Source organism: Amblyomma mixtum, chromosome 3 (assembly GCF_055824585.1).
Source record: "Amblyomma mixtum isolate Tamu chromosome 3, ASM5582458v1, whole genome shotgun sequence".
Taxonomy (NCBI): domain Eukaryota; kingdom Metazoa; phylum Arthropoda; class Arachnida; order Ixodida; family Ixodidae; genus Amblyomma; species Amblyomma mixtum.
This window is the reverse complement of record NC_143014.1, coordinates 65784497-65802517: the sequence shown is the minus strand read 5'-3', so window position 1 is coordinate 65802517 and position 18021 is coordinate 65784497. Positions and strand designations below refer to the sequence as shown.

At 50.5% G+C, this 18021-nt stretch overlaps 1 protein-coding gene across 2 annotated transcripts in view; it reads right to left on the bottom strand.

The window, feature by feature from the left end:
- The window catches only part of LOC149350471 (neural cell adhesion molecule 2-like), a 425822-nt gene that overhangs the window by 25963 nt on the left and 381838 nt on the right, over window positions 1–18021 (bottom strand). For both annotated transcript variants that reach the window (XM_089576882.1, XM_089576883.1), the window contains exon 7: window positions 9996–10298. In XM_089576882.1, coding sequence (XP_089433008.1) covers window positions 9996–10298 — 303 coding nt within the window. The remainder of the gene's footprint in view (window positions 1–9995; window positions 10299–18021) is intronic.

The window sequence follows — 18021 nt, the reverse complement described above, 5'->3', positions numbered from 1 at the left end:
GGGTCACTTTTCTCAGTCTTAATTAGTACTCGCTTTCTTCGTATTTACATATTTTAAACGAGCACCTCAACTCCGTATCCTTGCCTGATCAGCCGATAACAGTGACGCGCGCTATCTGTCGGGATGGAAAGCTAAGATGAAACCTCCGCATTAATTGATAACCTGCGCATTAATTGATAACTAAGGGTGTGCTGTGATAAAAAAATATTCATTTCATATTTAACCACGCAACCAGGCTCGCGAAGAAGAGATGTATGTGCGAGAAAAGGAAATAGAAAGGAGCTATCTCGCAAGCGAACACGCTTCGGTACAAACGGGGCTGGCGTCGTAGCAATGGATCAACAAATAAAGCAATAAATGGGCGACGCCCCAAGACGGAAAACGGCAGAGGACGGACAAAGACAAAAAAAAAAAAAAGCCAGGGGCAGCTCGGAACGGCAGGCGAGCCGCCGCGATCGGTCGTGCTCAGAATCGGTTGACAGCAACGAGCTCGACGCGCGTTGACGGCAGACGTGATCAGTAAAACAATACCTTCACCAGCTGTTGATGTCGTTTTGATGCAGGTTATAATTTATTTGGCCTCGCGCGACGCCGCACCCAGCGCCACCTCCCGACCGGGACAAGCGGCAGCGGGGAGACGCAAGCAAACAGCGCAGCAGCAGCAGCTCGGAGGGGGTGGCGTTTAAAGTTTCCGCTTCCGCTGAGCGGCGTGGGACGCCCTTAACAAGGGCTGCGGCTGCAACCCCGCCCAGGTCCGGTTTCTCGGCCCAGTTCTTTATGGGTTCGCCGACGTCAGCGAGTGGCCCTCGCCCGGCGGCCGGCGGGTGGCCGCGACGCTCAAATATACGGCCCTTCGCAGGTTGACAATCTCCTCCGCGACGGGCTCATAGCGCTGACGCCGCAGCGCGCGGGTGCTTTGTGCGCCCGGTGCATTGCAAAGCTCCCGCCGCGCACGCCCCGAGGGCCCCGGACGGCTGCGGCTGATGGGGTCGCCCTCGAGCGCCCCTGCCTTGTTGTTCGCTGGGAGCCGAGGGCGAGCCCCGGAATGCTGGGATCGTAACGGCGCCGTGCTCTCCGGAGGCTCGACCCCGGCAGCACCCCCCCCCCCCCCTCCCCCGGAAAAAAAAAAAAGAGAAAAAGAACGGAGTGAAATCAGCGGAAAAACACCTCCTTTTCTCTGGCAGAGGCGCTGCTGGAAAAAAACTATACGGCCGCACGCTTTCTGACGAAGTTGCGTGTTGCAGCGCTTGAAAGCCGCGCGTTCAAATACCGTGTACAGAGTCCAAGGTCAAGCAGGCTAATTCAGTCCCGGCCGCTTGGTAAAGCGCGACCTCGGCAAGGAAAAATTCAAAAGCCGTCTTGGTCTGGACAGCAGGCTTGAAATTTTTGTCTGCCTCGTCTATTTATAGTGGTGGAGTTATTGTCCCAGTCATTTATCATGTCCCGAAGGGATGACTTATAGCGACTTGGAAAACTGGATGACAGGAAACAAACCTACCGCATGAAAACATTCGGCTCACTTTTGGGCGACAGAGTAATAGCGATAGCTGTCCAAGTGAAGTGTGCAAGTGAAGGTCGTTACTTCACTGTTGATGTTTGACTGGGTTTCTGGAAAGTGCTGTCTTCGAAGCAACAGGAAATTAATGCGAGCAGTTTGTTCAGGTTTTCGCCATTCAGCACCAATAAGGCGCCTAAGGGCGGGTAAGGTAGTTTCCTAAATGTCTTACTAGTTTACCTGACCAGCAATTCCTTGATTTCAGCGCCATTCGCAACACCCGCGTCGCAATGGGACTCACTAGGCCTCTTATGTTCGTGTACTGGCCGCGAGGGGGCGACACTTATAGGGAGCGGCGGCTCACGTCAAAGCGGGAACTGCTGAAATTGCCGGGTAATCCTCCTTTATGAAGCGCTGCCTCAGGCCAAAAAAAAATTAAATAAATGAAGAGAATGCAAAAATCTGTTCGCCCATCTTCCACAGTATGTCGCTGTAGTTATCGGGTGCATTCTCTCATATCAGGAGCGAATTTAGCGATTGGAACAGAATTAGAAACTATAACAGAAATGTGCTCGATCTGCTTAAACCACTTCTTCCGGCTGGCGTTGAAATCGAAGAGGCGCTGACCTGACAATTCCTCGCCAGATGTTCACCACAATACGTACATTTTGTTGAAAAACATTTTGCCCCATAAGCGCTCGACGCGTCCGCGGGCTCAGATAGTATGTGCACCACATGCAGAATAAAAATGTTTGCTGTTGTTGTAAGTGTGAAGAGATTTTTTCTTTGGTTTCTGTGTGTGTGTGTGTGCTTTCCTGGCTTAACAACATTACCAACTTATCAAAAATCCTAGCGTTAATACCCAAGAAGCAGCGTTCTTGCAAATCAGAAAGCAGCCGTGCTCGAACCAAATGGCGCGCAAAAGTAAAGTTGCCTGCAGAGGCGTGTAGTCTTTCATTGTTAAATATGCAGAGATTGGCTCTGGTAAAGAGCAAAAGAGGCGACGCGCATATCCAGTGAAACTGCGCGACAGGTCTTTCTGAATCTTTGACAACAGTTTCAAATTGCTGCAATGCGCTGCGTGTGAATTTACGCCTCGAAACCATCGTTTAGGGTGCGATAATTTATCTGTTGTCATACCACCTGACTACCGTGTGTTTGTGTTTGCTGCACTGTCACCCACCGTCACCTCAGGACGGAAATAGAATGGAAAGAGAAATGCTACGGAAAGGCAGTTAATTCACTACGGCCCTTCCAGCCAGCGCATTTACATCAGGCCTCGCAGAGCCGCTGGCCGGTGCACCAAACTATACATCGGAGCCATCCTCCCATCATCCTTTCTCCGCCTCCCAACCCCTCCTCGCACTCTGCTGCACGCGCTTTCAGTAGGCGAGTTAATCTGCTGCGAATAACTGCGTAGGCCCACACCCAGTGCGCGTGACACGCGAGCGTTCGAGGTCCCTCAACCCGAGCGGCAGCACTCGGGCACAGCAGCGCGCGCATTGTCCGGCGACGAGCGTGGTCCGTCCGCAAAAGCGCTTCGCGCCCACCTCGGCCGCAGCCGTGGCTGGCGTCCGAGCGCGACAATCTGCGCGCCGCGCGCAGTCATCGCTCATCGCGCCCTGATAAATCCCCGCGAGAACAGCGCACGCTCCCGCCGCAGCCAACGCCGGGTGCACTCACTCACACGCACGCACGCACGCGCGGGCAGAAAAGCAGGAAAGAAAACCCTCCAAGTCACCGAGACGGAAAACAAACAAAACCGCCTACACCTCGCAGACGGCGTTTGTAATTCATAATACTTTTCTCGGGAACGATGGAGCATTTTTCAGGAGCCCTTGAGCCAGGCTTTATCATCTCCCGCTGACAGGAGATGGGGGGGAGGGGGGGCTGTCGAGTGCGCGGCGCCCTCGAGTTGAAGGACAGCGTGGCAGCGATTTGGAGCAGCACATCCGAGAGGACTTTGCGAGCGCTCTCCACTTGGCTCGGGCCCCGCTTGTTCGCGCCGGCGGTGCGTCGCTTGCGAATGCGTGATCGGGCTTCGGGCTGTTGTCACACGAGGGGCCCGCTGCGGTGTCAATAAAATGCCTCCGCTCCTGCGGACCGGACAGCTGCCGCCGTTCAGCGCAGCCTTGTTCCGCCTCTCGGCGCTTTCATTCAGCCACAATGGTCGTCGGAGTGTCAAACGGCGACCTATGGCAACGCACGCTGTTTTTTTGGGGAGAAAAAAGGCCAGTGCTGAATACATTGCCCTCGACAGCCATTTACAGATGGCGGCGTCAGTGTGTTAGGCGACGGAAAAACTACTCGAGTAGCGAAGATGCCTTTTACATTGAAATGCGGACGGAAAGAATAGCGGGACGAGCTTTATCCTCGCTTAGAATGGACTTTGTATGGCTGCCGGTGGAGGGAAGGAGTTCATCGCGGACACCGCTAGAGAGCATCAAGACGACAGCGAATGATTCGCAAGTAACATATACACCTGCAAAAGCTAAACAGATTATCATTAATACCTTGCATTACGAGCGTAATAGAGGCCACGGCGTAAACACGCTGAAAACATATAGACTGCATTTGTTTGGCGACTGCAACAAGGGAATTACCTGAGCTAAAAGATCGGTCCATAATCTTATAGACGAATTCGCTTTCACATAGAAACAGCCCACTTTTATGCTCTTTTTTAATTAATTTATTCTGTAACGAAGTAGTTCACACTTGAAAATTGGCAATTTAGTGGCTTAGTGATTTATCTGGTATCACATATAAAATACTGCGTCAAGGAAGTTTCAAGCCAATAGCAAGAGCGCCAGAGGTAGCAGAAGCAGCTGTGAAAAGACGAAGGAGCGAGGTGGGGAGCCGGCAGTCTTGTAGCTATTCCTCAAGCAGAGGGGTGCTCAGCGGTATAACGGCTCAGGAGCGAAGGGAAAGACCGGCAATAGCTTGAGCAAGTGTGGAGAAGAAAAGAAGGTATTAAAACATGGATTCTCACCATGCCGGGCGTCACGGGGTAGGTGTACGGCGGCAGCATTACTCTGCCTCGGACCCGTTGAATGGATAGACGAAAAGCTTTACGGGCGCTTGGCCATCGTTTTCCAGCTTAGCGATAGAGCCCTGTCTCTTTCCCTTCTCGTCACGCGCACACACTGTCTATACTTTCCTTCTTTACTTTCTTTCGGTGACTATAACGCGATCTATAGTGGTAGACGCTGGTGTGTGCCTCTTTTCTGTTCTTTTCCCATCAATCTCTCCCTCGCTCTCGGATTTTATTGATAGCCCGCTACAGGTTATAGCTACTTCGCCCAGGCAAATGACCACTTTTCTTCGAAACCGAGTTAGGCGTCGTTAGCGTTGGTAGTAAAAATAACCTCCATCAGGAGAAAAGAAATGAAGAAAAGTCAACGCCTCCCTGACACAAGGAAAGAAAATTAATCATAGTACTCAGAGAGTAATTTACCTACATTCTATGCAAATGTTGTTCGGCGCTTGTCTCCTGTGGCAAGGTGTGCCAAAAGCGTGCTAAAATATAGGGCTCTTTGAGATTTTTTAAGAGCGCAGCTCTTTGGCGCCCGTTTCTGCGTTTCGCGGCGTCGCCGTCGCCGTTGTGCGTTGTAACCAGCAGTGGACACCTTAGTCGCGCTTTAAGCTGCGAAACCAATGGAGCAGGAGCTTGGAAAGGAAAGGCGCATAACTGCTCTGTTTGAACAGCGGACACCTCAATCGTGTTTTAAGCTACGTGGCGGTAGTGACAGATGTACGCTGCATGCGTTGGCATGTACAACGTTGTGCCATTTTAAGGAAAGGAAGTGCGCATAACTGGCTCCCTGGCTCCGTGGACGCCTGAGCCACAATGCTGCCACAACCACAAAGTTGCTCCTTTTTTTTTTTTACCATCCTGTACATCTCTTCCAGGCTCGGAAGACAACCTTCAGTTGCGGGTTGGGCTTTGTGTTGTGCTTTTTATGCCCACGCGTTCAGCGGATCGACCATAGTAATGTGGCAAAAATAGATCAATTACACCCAGCAGTGCAGACGCATAAGCCAGATATGCACTGTGCTTCATTTCGAATTAGGGGTCAGGTGATTCCTCCCATTAAAAATGCCATGTGTGGCTTTCACCACGACGCTCTATCGTTTATTCTAGGGGCCCCAGTTTGAATAAAATCTTCGTCCCTAATGGCAGCCGGGAGTGGGTGAAGTTGCCTGTTTTCTTTTTCTTCCATTTCTATCCGTTAGTCTGAGATTCAGATAAGTCTGTTCTTCATTATACCAAATTGCCTAACATCTCCGCGTCGACTTGACTGCCGAGACGCCGAACTGCCGGCGCTTGCTCTTATTTTCCTTGCCTCTTTCTTTTTTCTTTACAGGAGCATAAATTCCTTGTGCTTCATCCAACCATGCAAGAGAGGTAACCTTAGACACTTAGACGTCAAACGAAGGTTTAGCCCGTGAGGTGAATATTGTTGGCGCTTCTTTCCCCTGTCCGGCTCCTGACTCCATTTTTATCCTTTTTTATACCCAGTTACCCCGTCTTCTTGAGAAGTTCCTAATGAACGTCCGTCTTGCGTTTCGTGCCTCCATTTGACTCGATACATTTATCTGTTTTAGATTTGATTCATGCTGTTGTAAGTCAACGCGGTTATCGCGGACTGTGCGCTTCCTACTTTCATACGGGGCAAAATTAATTAGTCATGCAGAAAGTCTGCGCCTTCATAGGTGTTTGTATAGGCGAAGAAGCAAGCTGCTGAGATGTCCTTCAACTAATATGGCGGTTTGACAGCTATAGCAGCCTCACAAGCGATACGTGCGCAAATAAGACGGCTAAGTTAGATCGAAAACGCGGCCGAAGACGAGTCGCCTTGGTGAAGACTACGAGTTGCTGCCTTCCGTTTGTTTTTGTGTCACGAAAGCATGCTAGCCAAAGTAATAAAAAAAATGATTTCCTTAACGAACTTGCTATTAGCGTCGACACATAAGAACGGGGATTGAGGAGTTGGGGGGGGGGGGGGGGGGGTGAATTGATAAGGTTAGGATCACGCGATATAAGTTTTCGGTGTAACAAATGGCTCGTAGGTGCGATATCCTTAAATGCTTGTCGACTTCGGGGATGAGGTAGCTACGGACACGGCAGAATGATGCGAGATATTCCTACAACGCAAAGGCTGCTGCCGCACTAAGATGCTTTGGCGGGCTAGCTGTTTCGGAAGCATCATGACTGTGTGTCTCCTGTAGCGCTGTATGCTTCATGCTCCTACAACATGTTACTTGTCTGCAGCAGTAGCCAGAGGGAAGACGTCTAAAATATATCTCTTGTAACGTCTGATGACTGCTCATCAAAATGCGATAATTGAGAACGTTAACTTTAACGTCAGACACTATATGACATAGGTTCTATGTTTACTCGTTAAAAAATAGTTTAGTAAAAATACTGCTGGCGAGGGTGATATTTTCAGTAATAAATTTGGGGGACACTTAAGGGTATGACGCGATAGGGTCAGCGGTTAACTTCATCAGATTACAGCTAAGGCATGCTAACTAGCAGGCTGGTTAACTAATATTGAACATTTAACTTTTTAACTGTTACTGTTCAGCTTCTTAATTAGTGAGAGGCGTGCAGCCCACCGTAAATAATATCAATATCAGTTTTTAGGATTTCGAAAACGCGGTTACCCTCGGCGCTGTGGCCCAACAAATTATGCGTACATCGCGACAAAATACATGCGCTTTCGAGAAGCTCGCAGGCAAAGCAACCTCTCCAGTGCACGTAACTCGTCGAAATAGCCCCAGTTAAAATTCGGGTTTTAAGAGAAGGAAAAAGCCCCGCACTACGAATGAAGTCGAAGTACGGGGAGTGGATGACGGATGGACAGATGGATAGCTAGATGGATGTTAGGAGTCTCCCCTTTGAAAGAGGACGGTAGCAGGAGTCTGCCAATCCAAAGGGTATTATGTTGAAATTCGCCATTTTTATTTAAATACAGATTTTATTGACTTTTAGGTTTGACCAATTTTTAATCTTAAACGTGTATCCTTACATGATTGCCCTGCTTTTCAACAACCAAACATCAAGCCGCTTTTTGCTAACTTCTACCGCAGATTCATTCACATTTTCTTTATTATCTCTAAACTCTAGACCCTGAGGGAAAGTGACTGTGCCTGTATCGAGATCTGGATAGATGCTGCTACATTCTGTACTCGGGGACAACTTTTTTTTGGCAGTGCAGCAGAGGCTAGGCAAGAAAGGGAGAGAGACGGGTGTTTGTCAGCGTGTAGAGTGGGAGGAGGGAGGGCGTTTTGATGTTCGGGCTAGGGGTGCGAAGGGGTGAAAAGGGGGAGGTTGGAGAGAGGTTGTTGGGTGGCTAGCACCCAACTTACTCCCCACTGCATGAGGACAAAGGCTCATATCTCTCCCCTTCCTGCCTAGCCTCTGCTGCATTGCCCAAATAGTTGTCCGCGCCTATAGTAAAGTATGTTTTGTGCTAATTTTTCAGGCGCCTTCTGCTCAAACTATAATACGAATCATACTCCGTTGTCTGTGATCAAAAGGATGAGCAAATTTCGTGTATTTATGAACTCGATCTTCGGTGGCGCGTAGTTGGTCGAACGCAAACCTATCGACACGTACTTGAACGGCGAAAGAGAACGGGAAAATTTTTTGAATCGGCATACGCTGGTGTTACTCACAGTCCCGCCGCAAAGAGCTTTCATTATTTCATTAATTTACCGGCAACTAGCGGCCACGCGCACTCTGTGCGCTCGAGCTACAAACCTCGATCGGTCGAGCCGTGACGTACGCACTGCAGTGCACTCAAAGAACCGTGCGCTAACTACTGTTTGAGTTCACTACATGTTCAGTTGCTGAGGTTTTCCCGTTTTCAGTTATATTTAGAAGCGCTAGCGAGGTTTGTTTGATTGTATTTGTCGCAAGGTGCCACGAGATGTTTTTCTCTAACGCCGTTTGACCGCGTCTGCAGGTTATGCGTGGTAAGCGTGTTATCGTGACGTAATGTGCACTATGTATAAAAACTGCTGTGTGAATGTTCTATTTTTTTTTCAGGCTTCCTACAAACGATATCTGTGCGACGCAAGTGTGTTAAAAAAAATGGATGATGTAGCTAGTTTATGACGACGGAGAAATGCATTTTTCAAAGCTACAAAGGACGACAGTGTGCTGAAAATTCTTCAAGTCGTGAGATTTTTCCCAAAGGCCTTTACTCGGAAGGCAAAGCAAATGCCTACAAGGTAAAAGACTTTTGGTCAAAGGCGTTCGTGGTAAAGACCTTTAGGTCAAATTCCTTTATGTGAAATGCCTTCAGGGCGTAGGCTTTGTGTTAAAGGCCTTTAGGGCGAAAGCCTCGTAGTAAAGGCCTTTAGGATGAAAGCCTTCACCCAGGTGTGCCTTTTACCCAGGCCTTCAACCAGGTGGGGCCCCCAGGTGAAGGCCTGCCAGGCGTAGCAGGTTGTCCACAACAAGCTGGGCAGGTGGGCTGCCTGGCGCAAAGCAGGCTTCAGGGACGTACCGTCTTTACCAAGAGTACCCGGACAATGGTGGTTTGTTTCTTAGCCGCGTAGATAAGATCTTATCGGAGCCCTTAAGATCTGAATCTGTGTAAAGTGAGGCGTACCATTGTCCTAACGCTTTAACCCCTTTCGGTGTTTAAGGGTGCCGTAAAGGCTTCGTTATACGGTTGAGAAGCAATAACCTGCTGCTCGGTTACTTTTGGCAAAGGAGGCACCAACCTTCGTATGTATGCCCGAAACCTGAAAATGCGCCTAGTAGTGCTATTGCACTAAAAATGGCCTACCTATGGTAAAAGATTAGCAGTACAAGAAGCGCCGCGGCTGAAGCTTCAATTTTGAAATTCCATTCGCGAGATTTATGAAAGCTTCACACCAAACTATGCTTCAGCTCGACTTGACCAAGATGGCGACCGAAGCTGCGGGCACGGCGTTGCCAGACCACCCAGTAGTTCCGCATATCTTTTATGGCAGGCTGTAAGCGAGGTAGGCGGTACGATCAAAACTCTGAAAACAAGTCGTCCCACATAGTACAGAATTTACCACAAGCGACGTGGGCGATCACTGGTATGTAGCTCAATTTTTTCTTTCTTAGTTTAGGGCGGTGCTGTTAGGCTGATGGGATTGCTCATACTCCGCTACATAATCTCGAACACAGCATTGCAGCGGCTATATCAGTGGGCAACTGCATGGTGTGAATGCGTTGCAAATAACGAAGCTACCTTGACACCGTCGCTATCAACAATAAAGGAGTTAGGGAACTGGTTTAACTGCAAGATGTAGCCCCCATGAATATCTAGCTATAATCATTCCCTCACTTTTTCTGCGCACGGTATGGGCGTGCCTGAGAAGACGACGAAGAGGGAAATGTAGAAAGGAATGCAGAAAACGAAGAAGAAAAAGAAGAATATCGTCTTCTTCTTCTTCTTCTCATGGGGAGAAGAAGAAGAAGAAGATGAAAGAGAATAAGCGCAATTGCACTCACTGGCTTGCACGATGTGGAAGACGCATGGGCGGCGCTGGTGTCCGGCGCTGTTGTTGGCGCGGCAGTACAGCGTGCCAAAGTCGGCGTCCGTGAGCGGCGTGTAGCGCATCACGCTCGACAGCGTGGCGCGGTCGCCGCTGAAGCCAGAATGCAGCTCGCGGCTTCCGCTGTCCCCGCCACCGTCGAAGCTCCACTGGAAGGACACCAGGTCCGGGTGCGCCAGCACCTCGCACACCACCTGCACCTCGTCACCGCGGGAGCCCACATACACCACGGCCGAGTCCTGCTTGCACACCGGGGCGTCTGCAGTCGGAGGGACAGAGCGGCCGTCAAGTGCGATCATCACGCATGGTTTTTTTTATGCGAAGCATACTACTCTAGCTACCACTTCAGCCCTTCACTGTAGTTATGCGCCTCCAAATCACGTGATACATGACGTCACACCACGTGACACGATGACGTCACGACAGTAGAGAAACGGGGGCCCACCTCGCGCCGTCGCTGTGGTTGTGCGCCTCCAAATCACGTGATACATGACGTCACACCACGTGACACGATGACGTCACGACAGTGGAGAAACGGGGGCCCACCTCGCGCCGTCGCTGTGGTTGTGCGCCTCCAAATCACGTGATACATGACGTCACACCACGTGACACGATGACGTCACGACAGTGGAGAAACGGGGGCCCACCTCGCGCCGTCGCTGTGGTTGTGCGCCTCCAAATCACGTGATACATGACGTCACACCACGTGATACATGACGTCACGACAGTGGAGAAACGGGGGCCCACCTCGCGCCGTCGCTGTGGTTGTGCGCCTCCAAATTACGCGACACGATGATGCTTCGCATTCTCCAGGCTTAACCAAGTTAAGCCTCAGCCTTTTTCATTCTTATTTGCAATGATTGGAGCGCAGTTGCTCTGTTGGGTGCAATGTCCCAAACTTGCACATGGGCTATGAGAAAGGCCATATAGCGAAGGGCCCCGGATTAATTTCCTCCAGATCGGGATCAGGAACACTGATTACAAATTGACGTTGGCCCGTATCGATAGACTAGCGCCTTTTAATGATAAAGATGGAACTGTCACCGAAAAATGGTTTGCACTTCTCTGACTGTTGTAAGCTAGTAATGGTAAAAAAAAAATGAAATACAGGTATCGCCACCACCCACCGTTTTCGCAAGCTGTCTGCGGGGACGACGAGACCGATTCTACGTCGCATCTCTGAGGCTAATGTACATCGGAGTTCACTTCTACGCGGTGATTATGGACTTATTTTCGGTCATGAATTCATGAGTATGTATTGAGTTGCGCCGAGAAAAAACATATTGTTTCTAAATTCATTTTTTTTTCAGCAATAAATGCGTATTTTGCTACCGATCAAACATCATTCTAGCCAGAAAGATCTACGGAATCGATTTTCACTAAGAACAAAAAATCGACGGAGTCCTATTCAGTGTCTCTCTAGTGCTAGCACCTGCCAGCGACAGAATGCTCGCTCGGAGGCGAGCGACACAGTAAAAACGCGCTGCTCGGACTACACGGAGCGGAGCTGTCTACAAAAAGCTTTGTGGAGAGGTAGAATATTTTTCGCATAAAATGTCGGCTTGCCAGAACCTCAGGAATGATTAAAGCAGGTGTCTACGGCTCTGGGCCCTCGCGGTTCTTTTTTCAACGCGTCACTTTTCACCTACATATCGAAAAAGCGATGCGAAAGGGCTCCGAAACATCACCATCTCCTTTTATTATTTCCACGCGTCCGGCAAGCGTACGTTTTTCGTAAAGGGTCGTTCTACAGGACGCGCCCTTACAGTGTGGCGGACCTCGATGTGGGTGCATGTCACGCATAAATACACTACACGAATGGCGTCTATACGCAATGCAAGCGCGGGCCAGCAGCTTTCGCAGTTGATCCGCATGCTTACGCGCACCCGAAGCAAGGACGAGAAAACAGAAGGTGGCTGCACGCTGTCCACTGCTCCCCCACGTAAAGTAGTAAACGTTGTTAGAATTCAGCCGACCGAGTGGGAGAAAATATTTTCTACGCGAGCCGCCGTCTAATGTGTGGACAGGATCAAAAGACATCATCGGATGTGCGGCACTCGCGACCACTGAAATGCTTCGAGTAGTACACTCGGTCATTCGGAACGACCACGAATACGAAATTAACTGAAAACAAGCAAAAAAAAAGCAGGTCAAGCTCGGTGATAAAAACGGAGAATGAGATGGAGCAGCGCCTGTGACGTGATACTATCACTAATGCAGAGGCTGTATTTAACGCATTGTACACTGCGTGAGCACACGCACATAATTTGTGACGCCAGCTGTCAAACGATCATCAGTATTCTTTCTTCTGAACCACGTTCATGAGCCTCAGCGGTCAGAACTTCCGTGCGCTACACGGAGCGAGAAAGTTTGCTAGTCATTTCATTGGTAGGTCGATTTTACGGTGCGTTATTGAGCCGGCGATGATCCCGTAACGTTTCGTGCACAAGCCGGCGTATACGCAAATCAGCGAGTGCCCACACTTCAGGGGCGCTATGCCGGAAGGCCCGAGTTTGGCGCTCGCCCGAGTTTCATCCGAGTTTGCGATGACGGCAGTCAGTGAACGAAGATAGCGCGGAACGTGCGCAGGCAGCGGACAATAAAATGTAGAGATAAAGCCACGTAAAGGCGATACAAGCGCACCCTGCGCGCCTGTTTCACACTTCAAACACAATACACTGCGCAATACCAGGCCGCAGCGCTGCCTGAAGTTATCAGCGCCATATCAGCAATCGCGAAATCGTGACTTTCCTGCTATCTATCTGCACACCCGCCGCTAGCTGTTTGACACGCCTTTTCGGGCGCGTCAAAGGCGTGTCTTCTCTTTCAGCTCTATCTGTCTCTCCATTTCCGTAGACGAACAGTGCGCACTAGGTGCACTCTTGTATCAACCCGTTCTCTTCTCTCGAATACGTTAAAAGGCAACAGATAATATTATGAGCATTTTGTTCATTTCCAAATGTATTTTAAAATCTGAATCCAATGAAGCGTTGTTGAAAAGCATAGCTTTAGGAAATTAACAAAGATTTGACACTTTCTGCCGCTAGAGGCGATAGTGAGGCAATTGCTTGCAGCATGGCTTGCAGCGTGGCTTGCATACGAACTAGAGCGGCAGCCCACCGTGTCGAAAACGAGAGCTCCTGCGCTGACATGCCGCCGGTAGCGCTGCCTTCGACTGGAAAGACTGGGCAACTACTACACGCTGAATCTGTCTTATTTTTCGGCCATTGCGATAATATATTTTATTGTGTCGTATATCAAAATATGACAGTCATGCATCTTCTGGCTTGCATAATAAACAAAAGCAAAAAACTGAACTTCACTGCACCCCCGCGTCACTGCTGCTCTCTGCAGTGAACTCAGGTGGAGCTCTCCGCTGGTACGGCCGCTGCCGCACCCCGCTATGGCCAACCATTGCTTTTAGTACGCTCTTGGCGAACCTCAGCGGTAGAAAAATTGGCCGTGCGAGCGGCTCTGATGCGGTGTGAGAAAAAAAATTGCTGTTTGGCTGTATTCAATGATTCATTACTGTTAAGAGTGGACAACGTGGTCCTGAGAGCCGGGTGTGTCTCATCGCAAAGCAAGGGATATGACGAGGCCTGGCGCCGGCGGCAGAAGCATTGACGACGACGGACGGGGTTGTTCCACTCCAAATCACCGAACCTCCTAACCGATCGAAGGACGCTGTCTCCCACGGGCCTGGGAGAAATTACTGTCAAACGAGTGTCGTCGTTAGGCAAAGATGCGGCGAGAACTTGGGACAGCAGCAGCAACGCTGGAAGCAGAGATGCACATGAAGCACGGCGGAAGCAGCGGTATACGTTGGCCGAGTCGGCCTTCGGGTCACCGAACGGGATGATGCTACGCAAGGTCACGCTGAGCGAGGCTGCTAATTGAAAGACGCTGTGTCAAAGGAGTCTCGTGCTTCGGCCATCCGGCGGGGGAGTTCGAGAAGGTTCAACCACCTGCGAGGAGACTGCGGGATTCTGCTTTCCCACGGAGGCAACGCACAGAACACTTGCGGCAGTGGTCAAGGTGACGCATCTGTGTTTGATGACTGTCTTCCCCTTCTCATCCCCCGAGCTGTGAGAGAGCGAGAGGGCATCAGCACCGCCCTGCCGTGGGTGGTACCGCCAGCGTCATCAATGGCCCATCCGATTGGACAACGTTATTCGAACCAAGTTCCCCAGTCAAGGATCTGGGGAACGCGAACCGTATTTAACGGGATGTTGTTGTGTGATCGGAGATTCGCTTTCGCATTGCATTCGATTCTCATCTGTAAATATGTAGAATAAACCCTTGTGTACAGTTTCCTCGATATCGCAGTCCGACATCGTCATTCGGAGCCGGTACCTGCGAGGCTAAACGAGTTAGTCATCTCCAGGACCCCTCCGTCTTCAACTCTGGTTCCAGCGGTGGATTATGTGAGCCCCATCTCTAACACTGGTGGCAGCGGTGGGATAGAAGCCCCATCTTTAACACTGGACTCAGCGGTGGGCTGTGGGCCCCGTTCCCAACACTGGTTGGCAGCAGCTGGGATGGACCGTGCGACATCGTACTTTCTCCACGGGTGAGCGTTTTGGCTTTTGCTATGGGATTCGCCAGGCTTTAAGATTCAGAGAATAATCTTGACTGGGAATCAGGGCTTTGTCGTTTGAGAGGGGTTATTCTCAAGGCATTGTTGTGTTAGCAGAGCCAAAGCGGAGAAAGCGTTGTCATGGACCTAATGAGGTTGTACAAGTCGGACTTGCTGTTGATATGCGAGGAACTGTCAGTTGAAGTGCCTAGCAAACTAACCAAAATTGAATTGGGCGAATTCATTCTTAAACAAGTCAAGCATAACGATCAGTTGCTGGTAGATACGTGGAATTTGGTACAAGGGGAAAAAGAAAAAGCCCGCAAAGTAAAAGCCGACCAGGAGGCTAAAGAGAAAGCCGACCAGGAGGATCGGGAGAAAAAAGCACGTAAGGAGCAAGCTGATCGAGAGTGGGAAAAAGAGAAGGAACGGCAACGGCAACAGTGGAAGGTTGAAATTGAAACAACGAAACTAAAGATATTAGAAGTTCAAAACGAAATACGAAGAAAGGGCGGTAGTGTGAGAGCCGGAAGTCCTGAAAGAGCAAGCGATGCTTATGAAATAGGTCCGCAGATAAGACCCGAAAAGTCTGTGACCGTAGCCGCGTTGGTAAATCGCGACACCACGAGGGAAGTGGCAGAGAACGCGTTCAACCGGTGCGGTGGTCCAAGAGAAGCCGCAGAATCCGAGACCGTGTCCGGAGAAGTTGGACGTAATGCTAAGAGAGAGCATTCCGAGATAGCGTCTAAACTACACGAGTGCGAGGATTCTCCTCCAAGTGAGGTAGGAGTGGCAACGGACAACTTTGTCGGGACAGTTGCGAGCGCGACACTTTCAGTAGAGCTGATACAGGCGTCAAACCGGCAGGACCGCGAAAAGGGAGATTTTAATATCGGAAAAGGTTTCGAGGTAGAAACAGCGGAAACCCCCTTTGAGAGTAACAACCGCAGTAGAGAGAATGGCGCGCAGAGCGACAGCCAGGCGGGCTCAGTTGTGGCTGAGCACTGCAGTAGAGAGAATGGCGCGCAGAGCGACAGCCAGGCGGGCTCAGTTGTAGCTGAGCACTGCAGAGTAGAAAATGGCGCGCAGAGCGACAGCCAGGCGGGCTCAGTTGTAGCTGAGCACTGCAATGCAGAGAAATACGCACAGAGCGACAGGCAAGCGGGCTCAGTAGTGGCTGAGCACTGCGATGTAGAGCATGACTCACAGAGCGACAGCCAGGCGGGCTCAGTTGTAGCTGAGCACTGCAATGCAGAGAATGGAGCGCAAAGCGACAGACAAGCTGGAGAGGACAAACCCCAAAGGAATGAGCTGGGGATCTCAGGCGCAGTTTCAAGTCCGTCTGTCAGCTGCGTGGAGCTGGCACTGTGCTGCGAAGGCACAGAGGCCAGTTTGGAATTTCAAGACAATTTCCGAGGTGCGACTGAGAAACTAGAGAGAGCTAGTTGCGATCAGGAGACGCACGCGGCACAGTCTAGGCGCAGAAAAAGGAAAAGGGCAAGAACCAAGAGGAAACGGATCAAATTCAATGCCCTAAATTCGGTTGCGCGGACAGGTGCGGAAAAAAGAAATGCGGTGGAAGGAAAGGCGAAGCCTTCCCGCGTTGCGCCTCGTAAACTTGCAGCTGCAGTTGATGATCTGGCGACATGTGCAGCTCGTTCGAAGGTTGACCGCAACAACGGAAAAGGAAGTGTGCGTTTTCCGACCAGAACAGGCGCGAAGTGCATAAAGGGGCATCGGCCTGTAAGAAAGACTAGACCGCGCCGTCCGGACAAAAAGCCAGTTAGGAAAAAGGCAAAGCGGCCCAAGAGATCAGATGGCGACAGGTTGCACGGCACTCAGCGCATGCGAACGCAGGCGTCGAACAATCGAGACGACATATGCAGGCGTGTTCGGCGGGCGCACCTGGAAAGGATTCGTCCTTCACATTTGGCACCGCATTCTAGGAAGCGTGCATGGCGAATGGGTAGCCGAGGATGAACCAACACAAAGCGGACGTCCGTCACATGAATCGTCAACGCAGCGCCGTGGCCGAACACTGTGAAGGGTGTGACCACCCAATTGACTTCGACAGCACCATTGTATTGGAAACGGAAGCTAACCCACGCAGGAGGCTTCTACTCGAGTCGTGGCACATACAGCAAACACGAGAGAATGTTAATCGTTCCCTGGGGACTCTCCCCTCATCCTACGTCCATGGGCTGCGGCCATTGACCCGCAGGTCCTCCACACAGGGGCTTAAAAAGCCAAGCTGCGCTCGCCCGTAGTCACACCGTGAAGAAGGGGCCGAGCCGGTCCCGAAACGTCGTGTTTTTCCTGTATTTTACTTGGTTGGCGTCACTTACCTTCTCCTAACATTAAATTTCCCAACCAGACAGACTTCTGTCGAATGTTTTCTTTTGAGCCGAGCTTCCTGCTTGGGGCGAGAGAAAGAGGCACCTTCTCGCGCTGGTCACTGCTCGTTGTCCAGAGCCAGAGTCGGTTATCGGCATTGTAGGCGCGTCCAAGGTTTTCGGAGAGCCTCGAGGGGGCGCGGAAACGACGGTGAGAGTAGGGGATGGTTTTTTTCTGCAGCCTTTTGTCACGAGTTGACCGCAGTACAATCAGTCAAAGCGCGACCCCGGCGGGCACGTCTGAAAGACTAATCCTTTCAACTCGGCGGCGGGGAGTCAGCTTTCCCCCCCGCGTGGCGACTCGAAGTAGCTGTTTCGTTTTTTTTTATTCCTCTTTTTTTTCTGTGTGTGTTTATGAAATCAGGCAGGGAAAGGCTACTTTTGAGTTAAAACAAGTTGATCGGAGGTTACTGTTTTTTTTTCCTTACCTTAGAAAGGATATGGCGTCACTGAGTTAGAAATCACAGGTGTTGATTTCCCATGCTACCAAGAGATAAGGGCACTCACAGGAGTGCAGCTCGAGTAGAACTACGCTTAGCGTCGCGTAGGCGGAGCGTTGATCCCTTGATTGACTGACACCTTACGAAAAGGGAGCCTCACTGACGTACACTGAAATGACCGAAAAGAAAACTCGTCTGGGGGAAGCGCTCGTGTCCAGACCTTTGATTCGGGCCACTTATTTTGTTAAAGAAGCTCAGTGTGACGCCAGTGATAGAGGACTGGGTGCTATTTTAAGTCAAGTTGGCGACGGCCACGAAGAGCACCATGTTCAGTACATCAGCCGCAGGCTGACATGTAGAGAAGCGTTAAGCGCTTTAGACAAAGAGCGCGCGTTTGGTTTAGGCGGCACAGATGTTGTCGGGTTACCAGAATTACTTGAACGGCGCAAAGTTCATATTTGAGACTGACCATCGTCTCAAACGTGCTTATGACAGTTTTGTCCCCCCCAAAAATGGTCGCTTGCTTAGACGGAGTCCTGCTCTCCAAAAACTATTTCTCGATGCGTTTCAGGA